This window comes from Geotrypetes seraphini, chromosome 5 (genome assembly GCF_902459505.1).
Source record: "Geotrypetes seraphini chromosome 5, aGeoSer1.1, whole genome shotgun sequence".
Taxonomy (NCBI): Eukaryota; Metazoa; Chordata; class Amphibia; order Gymnophiona; family Dermophiidae; genus Geotrypetes; species Geotrypetes seraphini.
Window position 1 is genome coordinate 236338892 of NC_047088.1, and position 16121 is coordinate 236355012.

Consider the following 16121-nt stretch of genomic DNA (forward strand, 5'->3'; position numbering starts at 1 on the left):
GAGACAGATAGATAGAAAGACAGACAGCGGGAGGAAGGGAGACAGAAAGAAAAGAAGAAAGACACAGGGGCAGGGAGATACACAGAAAGACAGACAGACAAAGGAGGCTAGGGACAGAGACAGACAGAAAGAAAGACAGCGGGAGGGAGAGCGAGACAGAAATAAAGACAGACACAGACAGACATATATTCTAGCACCCGTTAATGTAATGGGCTAAAATATTAGTTATAAATAAACATTAATAGGGTGACATTTTATTAAAACTAAACTGAAATTAATTGGTCTGAACATAGGCAGCTTTGAACACCTGATAAGAAGTCCAAACAATTGAATTATTCCCCAGAGTCTCAATACTCAAACACACTTGAGAACATGAAGACTGTGGAAGTAAATGGCTTGGCTATTGGTCATACTCAATACAGGAAATAACATTATGATGAATGGATAAGTGATAAAAGCAATTAAAATGACTCTTAGCCATACAACACTGTACATGTTATGTCTTTTAAAAGAAATTAATATTTTCATTTACAGAAGTCAATTCAAATACATTTTTATACACTAAAGCATTCTGTGTCTCTGTAGGAAAAAACGAAAAATGCTATTAGTCAGTCTGTTCTTGTTTTGCTAAACCAGTGTCCCGCAAACTTTGTCGAGCCATGGCACACTAACCCCCTCTTCTACAAAGTCGCGTTAGCGGCTGTCACGCGGCAACAGCCCCGAAGCCCTTTATATCTCTATGGCCTTCGGGGCCGTTACTGCGCAGCTTTGTAGAAGAGGGGATAAATGTAGTGGCTGCAGCTCAAGGCAGCCAGAAGAGCACAGATGTCACTATGATGACATCACATGCATGCAGGTCATCATCACATCAACATCCGTGCATGCGTAAAGGCCTTCCAGACGGGCCCTAAGCCGCCAGTGGGGGGTGCCAGCAGGGAAGAGGGCAGAGAGGAGAAGCACTGGCGCTAGCTGATTGCCAACAGGACGTGCCTCTCATTGTGACAGGTATGTCCTGTAGGCAATCAGCCAGTGCCTCTCCTCCTCTCCAGTGTCGTGGTACTCCTGAAATCTCAGGAGGCACACTAGTGTGTCGTGGCACACAGTTTGCAATACACTGTGCTAAACAGACTAAAGTGAAAAGTGTTATGAAAGCTGTTATAACACAGAAATAGATGGAATATAAACTGAAGCCAAAGGCGACAAATCATATATATAATTTAAATTTAATTTATCACATGTCTCTGATTTATAACAGTTTCAAATATTAGGACATTAAAATACCAATAAAAAATGTAACAAGTACATTTAAAAAAAAAAATAAATAAATAAAAAATAAATAAATCACAAAACATCTAGAACTACAGTTATAGTACATATAAAACATTCTTCTAGATTTCTAAACTGTACATAAAATTATCTACCACTGGATACCAACCTGTTTGTGGGTTGATCAGAATACTGCCAGGCGGTATGCCTGTCGCTTCCAACGGAAGCAAAAAGAAGCTAGTGCTAGTAGGTGCCACTTGCCCACTTATGCCACCAAAGGAAAGAGAATTACTAGTGCTGACAGTTGGATAGACGGCAGGTGTGCCATGAGATGGCTGGCTTAGAGCTGTTACTGGAAGAGGCTGCTGGGTATGAGAAAGAGAACCCGTGGACGACCCTACACTACTAGAAGACTCAGAACCTAGGAAAGGAGTAATGAAAAATGATTTTTATCTAAGAGAAAAACAAACTCATTTAAATATGCATCAGATTCATAAAGTGCAAGTATTACATGCAGCTTCAACACAAATTTTTACTAACTACTAAACACTATGTTCAACTTTTGGACAAGCAGGTTTACTTTTAGTACACCTGAAACAAAAGTCACTTTTAATAAACATCACATTTCTAATGTTTCTAAAACATGCAGTTTAAGGGGGAAAAAAGAGGCCCTTTTACTAAGCTGTACTAGTAAACTGGCTTAGTGCACCCTAATGCAAGACTTTCCCACGTGCCAAGCCTATGTCTAGCACTGCTGTATAATAGGCATTTTTCTATTTGTTGAACTTCTGGCTGTGCGCTTGTGTTAGCATTAGTGCGTGATCATCCTAATTCATGTGTCCCAAGTGAAAAAGTCATTTTACCAGCTATTTTTATTTTCTATAATTTTCTTATTTTTTTTCTTCCAAGGCCTCAGCAACACCACTCCACCGCTCAAATCACTTTCATAGTGGCAAGCTTTGTGTGTTTAATCGTCACTGGCCCAAACCCTTTTTATATTAATGTAATCTTCGTTTATTTCTTAAGATCTATATTCTATTCATCTCTTCTATATAAGATATTTCTAAAACTTATTTTTATTTTTACATATTAAAAATCACTTATCTTTAGTGTTCATTCTCTTTCAATTCCTACGACCTGGGAATGTTAGATCTGATATGTTTCGCCAAAAGCTTTATCAAGGATCCCCCCAGGGCCGCTATCATCCGACTCGACAATTGTTTAGTCTCCAGGTATAGAAGACGGTTTGTCTATATATATATATATATATATATATAAGTGAGATACCATCTAGATTGGAATGGAGCATTAGTGTGTTGTCATTTAAAAAAATTAACATACGAGTACCTGCTGCCTCCTATTTAAGAGGTGCTAAGAGTTCCTAAATTACTAACACACTAACCAGTTACTGTGCTGATGCTGAAAATGCGCTAGTTCCATAGTGCTTCCATATCCCCTCTTAATAAATAAATACTGTGGAGCTCATAAACGAAAGAGAAAAATGTCCAAAAACCAGCCTAAGTCGGCACTTGGACGAACATTGACAAAAAAACGTCCAAATGCCGATAATAAAAATGGGTTTTGGACGTATTTCTAAACGACCTAGGCTTTCATAGTGCCGCTGAACGACCATCGCTAAACGGGGCGTTTCAGGAGGAGTGTCAAGGGCGGGACATGGGCGGCTTAGACTTAGTCGTACTGTATGTATAACCGAAAGTTATACAGCACAGGATCGATGGAACTTGGACGTTGTGACTCTTAGACCATTTAAAACATGGTCTAAGTCACAAAAACCCACCTAAAGTGACCAAATAAGCACTGCAAACACATAATACAGACCCCCACACACTACCCCAGGGATCACCGACCCCCCCACCCCCATAAAAATATTAATCACAACTTGAAAATTGTGCCTCCAGAACATCATCACCTAGCATAGGAAAGTCTAGTCGTGCTGCACAGAGGCATCTTAAACCGTCTTGGGGGTAGGTTAGGGACCCATAAAGAGGTGGACCCATGCCCAGAAATGCCCCTGTAATCACTGCATTGATATTGAAACATGTGCACTCCCCTATACACCCCCCAAACTCTTTTTTACTAGCAAATATGTGACTCCTGCAGCCATAAGGGCTATTGGGGAGGTAGATAAGTGGGTCTAGGGCAGGGGTGTCCAATGTCGGTCCTCGAGGGCCGCAGTCCAGTCGGATTTTCAGGATTTCCCCAATGAATATACATGAGGTCTATTTGCATGCACTGCTTTCATTGTATGCTAATAGATCTCATGCATATTCATTGGGGAAATCCTGAAAACCCGACTGGATTGCGGCCCTCGAGGACTGACATTGGACACCCATGGTCTAGGGGATTCTGGCAGTAGTTTGGGGGGCTCACCATGCCCTATAAGGGAGCTGTAGTGAGATGAAGATATGGCACCCTTTTTGTGATGTTCACAGCAGTGCCCTGTAAGGTACCCCACTATTTAGGTGCCATGTCTGGGTGTTCAGTCCATCACTTTACAGACCCCTCCCACGTCCAACAGGGCTTGTTCTAGGTGTTTTTGACTTGGACGAAAATGTGGTATTAAGATGGACGATTTAGCGACTTGGACAATATAGTTAGACAATTTTCAAACCAAAAAAAAAATTTGGACGTATTTTTCGAAAATGTGTCCTAAGCTATTTTTTACTTTGGACGACTTGCGACTTGGACGAAAACGGACTTAAATGTTCCTTTCGATTATGCCCCTCTGTGTGCTTAACATACATAAATGGCAAAATTAATGTAAACTGATTTAAGGCGGCTTGCATTAGGCCATTTTTCCTGCATAAAGTGGTCCTTTTACTAAACTGCAGTAAACACCAGCATGCGATTATTGCAGCTTAAAAGAGCTTACCATGGGGTATGCCAGAGGTGACCTGCGGTAAAATCCCAATGTGCTGTGCTAAAAAATATTTCTGATTTTTTTTTTCCAGAGTGGGCATGACAGCAAAAATTACTGAAAGCTGATTGGCGGGGATTAACACATGAGCCCTTACTACCTACAAAATGCATGGTGATAAGGACTCTTATTCTAATTTTTATTAACGGCTCAGTGCTAATGGCAACATTAGTGCATGGCCTTAGTGTGTGGGAAAGACCCGCATAAGGGGGCAGTAGAGTCACATTTTACCGCAGCTTAGTAAAAGGAGCCCTAAGTGCACATAGAGCTTAATACAGCTTAGTATAAGGGCCCCTACATCACAAACCCTGCAAAATAAGCATATTATATAGCAAATAACTAAACATATTTAATGCAACACAGTTAATAAACTTTAGGGATGAAAATATTTATTTTTATTAATCTTCTTTATCTAGAGGGTAAAGCTGTAGTGATATGTTTATAGATATTTATATGAAGTGGATTTTTTTCCCCAAATATTTGAGATATATCCATGCATTTTTAGCTTGGTTTCTAAGTTTTTATGTTGCTTTCTTATGACAATCAAACAATGGGCCCCTTTTACAAAGCTGCGGTAACAAGTATCAGCATGATTTTAACATGTATGAGTGAGACAGATAAAATGTTGTTAATGAAACTTTACTTTAAAAATAGACTGACCAAGTTCTGTGGGGATTTGGTTAGTATATTTCCAGATGTCTCAAGAGCTACTCAGCTTAGAAGGAAAGAATTTTTGAAATTGAGAAATAGAGTATTAGCACTTGAAGCATCATTCTATTTAAAGTTTCCTTGTAAATGTTTGATTAAGATACAAGATACTGAATTTGTCTTTTGGGATCTCATTCAATTGCAACAATTTTTGTTAGCTCGTGAACAGAAGTGAGATTTCTTTTTCTTTTCTTTTTCATTCTTTCTTCATTGAGAAAATAGGATAGGTAAGTCCATGTCCTAATTCTAGTAGGGAATGATTGGGTTCTTTGGAATTCAATTCATTTCTTTGTTTTTCCTTAAATTTAGTTGATAAATGAGCAACATGCTTTCCCCTTTTAGTGGGCTTGTAAAGGATTGTTTGTTGTATGATTTGTTATTGGAATATTTGTATGGAAACCCTTTTTTTTCTTGATATCTTTATGATATTGTAAATGTATTAAATTCAAATTTAAAAAAAAAAAATTAAAAAAAATATGCGGCGCTTCTGGCCTGTGCACCGCTGGCTGGAAAAGATGGAAGGAATTAAAAAAGGTATCGAGGGAGGATGATTAATGGTACAGGAGGATGATTAAAAAAGGTACTGGGGGGTACGTGGGGGATGATTTATGGTACTGGGGAGGCATGTGGTATGGGGGGATGATTTAAGGTACTGGTGGCACGTGGGGGTATGATTTAAGGTACTGGGGATGTGTGGGGCCTGCCTGCCTGTCACTAGGCCTGCCTACCTGTCACTAGGCCTGCCTACCTGTCACTAGGCCACTAAGCCTGCCTGTCACTAGGCCACTAGGCCTGCCTGTCACTAGGCCTGCCTGTCACTAGGCCTGCCTGCTATGTGCCCTGCCCTACCACTAGACCACCAGAGGGGGGCAGGGTACAGAGCCTGGCAGGGAGGGGGAACAGGATACAGAGCCTGGCAGGGAGAATTTGGTTCAGAATGGTTTTTTTCTTGTTTTCCTCCTCTAAATCTAGGGTGCGTCTTATTGTCAGGTGCATCTTATGGAGCGAAAAATACGGTACATTGATTCCAGAAGTGACACACTAGGGGGTCTCAGGTATAGACCAAAATTTACTGCGTGGTGTAATGTCATTACATTTTTCTTTCTTAAAAGATTTTGACATTAGTGCATGGATAGCAATAGTCTTATGAGAGGAAAAATCTTGATACTAAAAACACTTAAATAAGGTGCTTCAAACCTATATACCCTCTCCTTTCCATGTGCATTTTTTTATTTTATTAGATAGGATCTGGTACAACTAAAAATTAAGAGTACCTCAAGGTTAAACTGTATGGGGGTGATAATGCAGTGATATCTGAGACCAAAAAAATGAGGAAGAAGGGTTTGTGCAGAAAGTGAGAAAAAACTGGACCCATATTAAGGGCTCCTTTTACAAAGGTGTGTTAGGGCCATAACACGCGGAATAGCGCGCGCTAAAATGCCCCGCGCACTAGCCGCTACCACATTCTCTTGAGAAGGTAGTTTTTCGGCTAGCGCACACTATAGCACGCGCTAATCCGGTGTGTGCGCTATAAACGCTAGTGCACCTTTGTAAAAGGAGCCCTAAGTGAATGTGTAACTTAAGTGTGCCCAAGAACTTCACAAAGCAATTATGCTGCCCTAGGCCTGAAAACTGATAATTGTTTCTAAAAAAACATATTACTGTTTTATTCAACATTTTGTCCTCCCTCTCACTTTCCAGGATAACACATGAAGACATAAGTAAATCTTAAATTAAAATTTTCTCTCATTTGCGATTATGTGTTTGACCACAATACAAATAGATGTTATGTAGCAATAATAAAATATAGGAAATCATGCACAAAATTTCAGGCAAGCTTATTTTACTGCTGGAGAATTATTTTCTTGCACAGATTTAGTTATACCTGTCGTAGAAAGCCTGCCTGTACTTTTGCTGCTTCCAGAGCTATCTCCTCTTGTTAGGACAGAAATGCCACTGAAGCTGCTGGCTTTCGTTACAGCTGGCTTCAAGTTGCGGATGGAACTATCAGAATCTGTGCTGCTCCAAGGACGAGGTTCTGAGTACTTCAGATCATTCTCAGTACTACTGTGATGACTGTTGCCTGATCTCCCTGATGCATCTTTATTGACCCTACAATTTATGTAACAGAACTTCAGATATCTATTTGCAAAGGGAGAAAAATGCAAAATATGCATTATACTGTGGGAAAAACAAACAAACATTAAGTACCTGAACATTTGGCGTCTCTGCTGTGTACTGTTAGCTTCTTCCTCTTGAATTCTGTTGGTATATTTAATCAGACTGCTTTTTAATATTTCAATAACAAAATAAAATAATTTCTTAGTAACGAATGTTGCCTACCTTTTGTCCATAAGGTAACTTTCCTAAAGACACAAAGAATAAAGGAAAGATATTACAATGGTGAATATTTGCTTTCACTTTCACCATTTGCAGAAGATGGGAAACAAAATGAGCAGTAAATACAAGTTGCTCACGGCAATAGAATTCAGGTTCAAAATCATCACAGTTGAGTAACTACATAAATGCTAGTTTGTGAGCCTTCAGTTTTTCTCAAGTACCTAATTTCATTTTAGTTTGATACATTGTAAACCGCTTAGGTCAGTAAAATGCAGGAGCGGTATATCAAATCTTAAATAAACATAAACGGTATACTCTGATCCCAGCAAGTAGGCTAAAATGTATTTGCCCTGTTCATTTCAGATACCAAAGAGTTCATGTTTAAGAAAATGCTAATAACATTCCTCTGACAAATGAAGAGTATGAATTGTCTGAATACTAAGAAAACTCCTATTGAGTCAGCCTGAAGACCATTGAGCCTAGCATCCTGTCCAGGTTATAAATATCAGGCAGATCCACAAAAGTAGATCTACTTCCCGTTAATTTCTAGGAATGGCAAATGACTCTCCCAAGTCTATCTGGTTAATAATTTTTATAGACTTTTCCTCCAAAACTTGACCCTTTTGAATCCTAAGTTGGTCACCTTGACCAAATGTGACCATCTCTGGGAAAAGGTGACAGTCACCAGAAATAAAAAATGAGAATTTAATGAATTCTCTTAGAGCAAATTTGTAATACAACAGACCAAATTGCATTCTTTTTTTGTGGGGAAAAAAGTTACAGAGGTTCAAACATATAACTTTTTCCCAACTGCTTGACATGAAAAAAAAAAAAATCAGCCACTCTCAAGATTTTGGATTCACTACTTTAGTCACCCGTTCCCAGAGATGTCACAAATCCTTTGGCAACTGATTTTACAGCTTAATTATGCATCGTATGAAAAAAGCAAAACTTTCTACAATTTGTTTGACCTGTCAAAAGGAATTTTAAGGAATTAAGAAAGAAAAGCTTAACTAGTGAAGTTTGGGCATTCAGAAAACAAGAAACTATTTTTTTCCTAAAGTCTGAGCACTGAGATGTGTTTGTGGGGATGAAAAGCTTGGTTAAAAGACAGCATACAAATGTAAACATTATGAAGTGTCACTTTCATCTCATTTATTTCTGGGAGAATTCTATGCAAAACACTGACAAAGTACGCAGAATTTTAGAAGATGCACAGAATTCCCCCATTATAAAGCCTAGCTCCTCCCTATTTCAGGAATATTAATAATAATAATAATTTTATTTCTTATATACCGCCAAAGCTGTAGTAGTTCAAGGCGGTTTACAATAAAGAAGGGCTGGACAATCAGTGAATGGGTACAATCAGCAGATACAGATACAATTAATATATGTAAGCATGGTACAATATAAGGGGGTCAAATGTACGATGAGCAGGAAGCAAGGTAAGAAAAAAGAGAACTTAGGGGGCAAGGATCAGGTAAGGGGTCTTAGGCTACAAATCGGTTAAATAGGTTAATTTTTAATAATTTTCAGAAGTTTAGGAAGGATGAGGAACGCGAGATAATATTGCTCAGTCAATCATTTAGATGACCTGCTTGGAAGCTAATGACCTTGTCCTATGCCTTAAGTAGACCTGAGGAGGGCCAGCTTGGTTTACCTGGACAGGTAGGTATGATGAAATGAGCAAACATGAAATAATAAAAAATTCAGTTATTACACTTTCTCACATTGCACCAGGATTTACTAGTTAGAAAAACCTGTTGATAGATAGGGCCTAATCCAAGAGCAAGTGAGAATGTGGTATTGATAGCTAAATATGTGAAAAGTGGATAAGCTGGAATATAATAATCAGAAATACAAAAGTAAAAGACAGGAATTTAATTTAACATATTAATTTGACACATGTTTCATGTGCTTGAGGGTACAGGAAGGCAGGCTAAGACATTCTGTGATTGATAACCACCATAGCAAATTTACCCCAGATGGCAAAGTTTAAGTTTTATAGGGCTTCTTTGTTCTGAAGAGTGACCAGCCTGAACTAGGCCAATCTTCAGGGAGTTATAGGCAGACAGGAGTTGGCTTTTGACCTGGTATCCACATTCCAAAGGACCTGAGGTTTCAATGACCTGAGTCTGCAGTAGGAAAGACAGATCGAAACCATATGTGTATCATTGTATGTATTGATCCAAAATTAAGTTTTAGTAAGTCAGTAAAATTACATAATAGGAGTTTATGTAGCTATAGGTGACAAGTTAACAAGTATAGATTAGAATATATTTTATTTTGATTTTCATATATCTGAAATCCTGAAGAAAACCTGATAAGGCTGCATCTGGTGTTTGACCTCTGACCTTGGGCAACTTTTTTCTACTTTGTGGAATTTTGATGGGAGGGGGAGTTAACTGCTCCTTTCAGCTTTCTTTGCTCAGTCTTAGTGAGACAGAGATGATTTTCTCAGTACAGAGAGGACACGCTGATTTTTACAGGAAAGGATTTAAAAGCTGAATAGTTTTTGTGAGTACATTACAATATCTGTTTATGTATTTCTTCTTTTTATAAAATATGTAAGCTTAATGTGAGAATGTAACTCTTTAGGTATAAGAATGTAATTTTAGGAATGCTTTTGTGACACGCCTATATGAAGCTAGCCTTATATGGAAACAAATACTTTGGACCAGTTAGATTGCAGTTAGATTGTAACGAAGGAATGTCGTCATTTAGGATATATATGGATGTGTAACTGGTAAAAAGTTGGAATTTGTTACGAGCAAGGCCAGCTTTTGGCTTCTGTAATAATTCTCATGCTACAACTGATAATCAATTGATATTCTTATGATCTAATATTGATAACAAATAAAAAATAATTTTTTGGGTTTTATTAAAATAATATTTTGCATCATTTTGTTCATTATTCATTTTTACAACCCTAGAGTAGCTATAAGTACGCTTGTGTGTAATTATCCTGCTCAAAGGCTAGAGTTCTGTTCAGGTATCTTTTGTAACGGCAGGCCTTTAGAGTTGGATGGCTGAAGAGATGAGCTCTGCGAGTGGGTCTGAATGGACAATCTAAGGTAAAATGGGGAACCAAGTATAAGGGGGCCAAACCATGAATGGATTTGAAACAGAGACAGGCAAACTTGAACAGCACTCTTGCTTCCAGGGGCAGCCAGTGGAGTTTTTGGTAGTAGGGAGTTATGTGTTCCCATTTTTTTAGCCCAAAGATCAGTCGAATTGCCGAATTTTGGATGATACGTAGTCTTTGAATGTTTTTTTTTTATGGATCCCAGGTAGATAATGTTGCAGTAGTCGAGTAAGCTCAGGATGGAGGATTGCACCAGTAAGTGGAATGAGGATGCATTGAAGTATTTTCTGATGGTTCTTAGTTTCCATAAGGCGGAGAAGCATTTTCTGACTAGTAAGTCGGTGTGAGTTTCAAAGGTGAGGTTGCAATCTAGCGTCACTCCTAGAATTTTTATGGAATTTGTGATGGGAAAGACTTGACCGTTCAAGGAGATTGTTAAGTCTTTGATTTTGTTGTTTGGACTAGTCAGGAAGAATTTGGTTTTATCTGAGTTGAGTTTCAATTTGAAGTCGGACATCCATAGTTCGATTTGCATAAGGATAGATGCCAGATGACTTTTTGTCTCAGGAGTTACGCTGGTTAGGGGAAAGACTATGGTGATGTCGTCAGCGTAAATGTAGAATTTGATTTTCAGGCTTTGCAATAGGTTCCCTAGTGCAGCCAGGTAGACACTGAACAGAGTGGGGGACAGGGGAGAGCCCTGCGGGACTCCACATGCATTTACCCAGCTAAAGGAATGTGTATTGTCACTGTAAACTTGGTATGATCTTTTACTTAGGAAACCCTAGAACCATTTTAAAACATTGCCTGAGAGACCGATTGACTCCAAACAGTCTAAGAGGATGGTATGATCAACTAAGTCGAAGGCACTACTTAAATCGAACTGAAGGACTAGTGCACTTGTGCCCTGGCTGAACAGGGAATGGAGGGAATCTAGTAGAGAGGCAATAATAGTTTCGGTGCTGTGACTGGGTTAGAACTAGAGAATGACACGGTGGTGGTTTACCCGCGGCCACCGCATTTAGCTGCGGGTAACCCGCCAAAACGGGGAACGAAAACTAGCAGTCGCTACGGGGACAGGGACAAGGCTATTCACCGCCCCGTGGAGCGGTGAATGGTCTTGTCCCCGCAGTGAGGCATGAAGGATCACGCGGTCCCCGCAGCCCACACCCGCCTGCCCAATCAATCCTAGTGATTAGCCAGCTCTCTCTCTTCTCCTCACCTTAGTTTGTAGGTTTTCTTTTTCGGCGACCTGCACGCTTTCCCAAAGAGCCGCGCACCCGCTGCTGCTCAGTTTCAATCTTCTGCTCTGACGCAACCGGAAACAGGAAGTTGCAGCAGCGCAGAAGATTGAAAATTGAGCAGCCGCGCATGCGCGGCTCTTTGGGAAAGCGTGCAGGTCGCCGAAAAAGAAAACCTACAAACTAAGGTGAGGAGAAGGGAGAGAGCTGGCTAAACACTAGGATCGATTGGGCAGGTGGGTGGTGGCTACAGGGACCATGCGATCGCTCGTGTTCCCGGCTCAAACTGGAAGGAGGGAGTGAAAGGGAAAAGGATTCTGGGCCAAGGAGATGAAGATGGAAAGAAAAACCCACAGCAGGAAAGAAAGGGAAGGACAGGCAGGTGAGCCAGATGCTAGAAGCAGGGGGGGGGGGGAGGAAAGAAGGAAAAAAGCTAGATGGGGTTGAAAAGAAGACACACTGGTATGGAAGAGGAAGATAGGGGAAATCTGGACACAGGAAGGTAACAGAAAGAGGGGAAATTATGTGCATGGGGCATAGGGACAGAGACATAAAGGGGACATGCCATGGGGATGGTATATGGACACAAGGGGGGGCAATGGCAGATACATAGGGGAGATATTAGAAATGGGGAAAATAGGAGCACAGAAGCGAGATGGTTTGTGGGGATGGGACAGGGACCGAGCTTGCAGGCTCCAGTGGCTTGCACAAATTACATTGTAACGTGCCATGAAAATAAGAGGGAGTTAGGTAGATAGATAGGCCATGCGAGAGGAGCTGAAGGGTGGTAGAAAGGAACAGATGGTAAAGAAGGGAGGGAAGGGTGGTGGTGGAAAGGAATAAGACAGACATTGAAGGAGGGTGGAGAGGAACAGACCCTGAAGGGAAATGTGGAAGACAGAGTGGGAAGAAGACAGATGCCAGACTATGGGGGAGCGGAGGGAAGAAGATGGGTGCTAGACCAATTTGGGGGGGGGGTGAAGGGAGAGGCACAGTAACAGCAAATGGAAGACGCAGAGAGTAGACACACAGTGGATGGAAGGAATTGAATGAGAAGATGTGGAAAGCAGAAACCAGACAACAAAGGTAGAAAAAAAAAATTCTATTTATATATTTATTTTTTGCTTTAGGATAAAGTAGTATATTAGTTGTGTTGATAAAAATTTATAAACAAAGCCCTGCCAGTTGAACATCTCTTTCTCTAGTTCAGCAGCCAGAACTTTGATTTATAAGAAAGGAATAAGCTAAATATTACAGTACTAAGGCTTATATGGATGCAGCGGGGATGGTGACGGGGCGGTGAAAGGGATGGCGGTGACGGTGACGGGGCGGTGAAGGGAACGGCGGTGAAGGGGCGGTGCAGAGGATGGTGGGCCGGGGACAGGGCGGTGACAGATTTTTTCCCCGTGTCATTCTGTAGTTGGAACCCTGACTGGTTGTCATTTAGAATGTTGAATTTGTCCAGATAGGTTACTAAATCTTGGTTGACCAGACCTTCCATTAACTTTGCAAAGGGGATGTTCGCAATGGGTCTGTAATTTGATGTCAGGTTGATGGGTTCTTTGGGGTTTTTTACAATTGTGGCGATTAGGATCTGGCCTAGGTCTTCAGGAAAAGTGCCCGATTGTAAAAGGGAAGAGAGCCAAGTGTGTAACTTGGCTTTGAAGGTGACCGGGGCAACTTTCATTACGTTAGGTGGGCAACAAGTCTAGTTTTCAGTGGGAATTGGTGTATTTTGAGTAGAATGACCTTCTTCAACTTTATTTACTCCTCAGAGGTTGATCTTCCTCAGAATTCTCACTTGCCAAGATCCATCCTCCCCTACACTTGATCTCCTACAGGTTCATCTTTTCTTCCATCTTACTTAGACCCCCCTACAGGGTGTACACCTTCTCTTTGCTTCTAGTTCAAGCTGCCTTCTGCTCTCACGAATTTTCTCTTTTTATCTCCATTGCTCTTTCCATCTACCCTATCAAGATCCCCAGATCTCCCACTTACCAGAAAGATCCTTAAGCCCTCTCTAACTTCCTCAGTTGCCTCACTCTTTCCCCAGCATGAACTCTGGCTTTTCCCCTGCCCACCCTCATTTTCTCCTTTCTTCCCAGGAAGACCTAAGCTCACTCTATCTCTCATCCCCATGGCACACATCATGCCTCTTTCCTCCCAGCACACCACTCCCACTTATTTTCTCATCCCAGCCCAAATACCATTTTTCACTATCAAACCCCCTCCCCAAGAACCTAATATCCATTTGCACTGTCCTACGGCACCAATCGCCTCAAAAAGCAGGAGATCAGTTGTATGGGAAGATTAGGTTCTTTCTATTAACACTGCATACGAGTACTGACAGTAGGTGAATATCCCATACGTACTTGCGAGTTGGCTGCAGGATGATGAAATTTACATTTTTTAGCTCCACTTCTTTCTTCAGTGCTGTGGAGCCCCCTTCAGTTAGTAACAAAGCAATCGAACAACACTAAAACACAGAAAACAAGAAGGAGGGGGTACGGGGACTCTCCCTGCAAATACCATTAATTTCTGCTCTGTAAGAAATATTAAACAAGGTTATATAACATTTTGAATAATTTAGGGTGAAAGAACTAAAAACCACCCACCAAAAACTCAAAATGCATTAACCTCATGGAGCTCAGAATGTCTTTTCCCTTGAAGCACTCTCTCTTCATGCTTCCATTTTTTTAAAAGTGACAGCATGAAATCTTGAGTAGTAGACACTGAATTCTGATCCAGAGAATACAAAGGTGTAACCCAGACTGATAGTGTGTGTTTTAAGAACTCATATGCTGTGTTAACCTAAATAATCTTCTTTCTATTAAGTACCAAATCTTCCCTTCTGTTACACAAAGCATACAAGTCCTGGCAGTAGGTAATGTACCAAAGCAGTCTTCTAACTCTAGGGTGGGACAGATGAGCTCCCAAATTGGGGACTGAGGTCCCAAATTCAGTATCCTCTCTTGCTGCTACATCTACTCTATAAAATTTTGTAAATGTGTGGAGAGTGGACCACGTAGCTGCCCTACAGATTTCTTCAGGGGAAACTGCCTGTGTCTCTACACACAAAAACACTACACTTATGCGCATGCACAGGGGTGTGAAATCTCTGATGGGATCCTTCCCACACCTCTGGGCAGAGGGTCCTCCAGAGTACTGGTGAAATCGTCTAGAGCCATGAGAATTACTAAGTTTGGATCCTCTGGAATTCCAAGGTCTACTGTCCACAAGCATTTTCGGCAAGTTGTCACACTGGTCATCTGGTCATCCAGACTTTTCCGAATAGCATCTGTCCCTTAAAGGGGTCTGCTTAAAGTGGCTTTAGAAGCCAAATATCATGCCCAGTGCCTAATCCAGAGCATTCTGCAGGCAGAGTTGGAATAAGCTGAGACCTTGCTCAGGACTTGAATGATGTGATACATGGCGTCCACCATGTAGTCAGTCCCCACAATTACCATCTGGGGGCACACTTCATCGCCCAGACTCTGGTATGACAGGCTCATACAAAGAAAAAGGCCACTGAGGCTGCCTTAAAGCCCCAGTGGGAAGGGAAGTACTCTTGTTGACTTGAGCCAACAGTGAATCCACCTTAGGCTGGACAAATAACTGCTGAAACTCAGGAGACATGGGATACAGACATGTCGTTGTCTTAGCTCCCTTTAAGGAGCCTTCTGGGACCTCACAATGTTCCGTAAATAAAGCAATAAGGTATGGATTTGACAGAAAATTAATATGAAGTCTGCACTTGAGAAACACTCATAACTAAGCAATGCGCTGCCGCTACCTGAGGCAGCTACAGTTTCATTTCTCTCAACACTTCTGGAATAAGCTCTAGTAATGCTGACACTTTAAAGATGTGGCGCACTGTCAGGTCTTCCCCTTGCTCAAGGGAAACTACTAGTTCCTGGGATACAGCCTCTGCATCCTCCAGGAGAGAAGTCTCACTATGAGACAGCAATGACATGGTATCTGACTGGTTCTCTGGCTCTTGTTCAGTCACTTCTGTTGCCAAAAGTGCGCCAGGAGAACCTATGTCACATTACGCAGCCCCCAGCATCCCCTCAGCCAAGGAAGGAGACCCCTAACAGTTTAAATAGACTTTCTATAACAAGTTTACAAAGTCTGGGATAAATCCCTGGCTAGGGACCCCCAAGGTGCTCATCTGGGGATCATTCTGTTTTCTTCTGGGCTCTGCAGTGTCCCCCACAACTGTGCTTCACCCTCACTCTTTCCCCGAGCTCCAGAGGGCTCCTATTTCCCAAAGACAGGACCTTCAGTGACCCCCCCCTGCTTTACTGGTGCCAGATGGGGCTAAGCCCAGAGCTCCCACCCCTCCTCATGTGGTGCATGGGTCGCTATTTGGCCATCCATCCATCTCAAATTTGGCATGATATAGGGGTATCCTTAAGGTGACCATATGTCCCGTTTTCAACGGGACCGTCCCATTATTGAACAGACTGTCTCGTTGTCCCAACCCACTGCTTCAGGACAACGAAATGTCTCATTTTCAGGGACAGCATCCCGAAGCTGTGCG

General features: G+C 41.3%; 1 protein-coding gene across 13 annotated transcripts in view; it reads right to left on the reverse strand.

Moving 5' to 3' along the window:
* Window positions 1–16121, reverse strand: part of R3HDM1 (R3H domain containing 1) — a 288043-nt gene that overhangs the window by 157395 nt on the left and 114527 nt on the right. For 9 of the 13 annotated variants that reach the window (XR_004539395.1, XR_004539394.1, XM_033943916.1 and 6 more), the window contains 4 exons: window positions 7256–7278; window positions 7124–7174; window positions 6798–7024; window positions 1436–1687 (listed from right to left, as the gene is read on the reverse strand). Coding sequence is in view for 11 of the 13 variants with exons in the window: in XM_033943916.1 (XP_033799807.1) it covers window positions 1436–1687; window positions 6798–7024; window positions 7124–7174; window positions 7256–7278 (553 nt within the window). In the remaining 2 variants the exon portion in view is untranslated. Of the gene's footprint in view, window positions 1–1435; window positions 1688–6797; window positions 7055–7123; window positions 7175–7255; window positions 7279–16121 lie in introns of all 13 variants that reach the window. The other 4 variants (XM_033943923.1, XM_033943924.1, XM_033943925.1 and 1 more) reach the window with 2 other exon arrangements.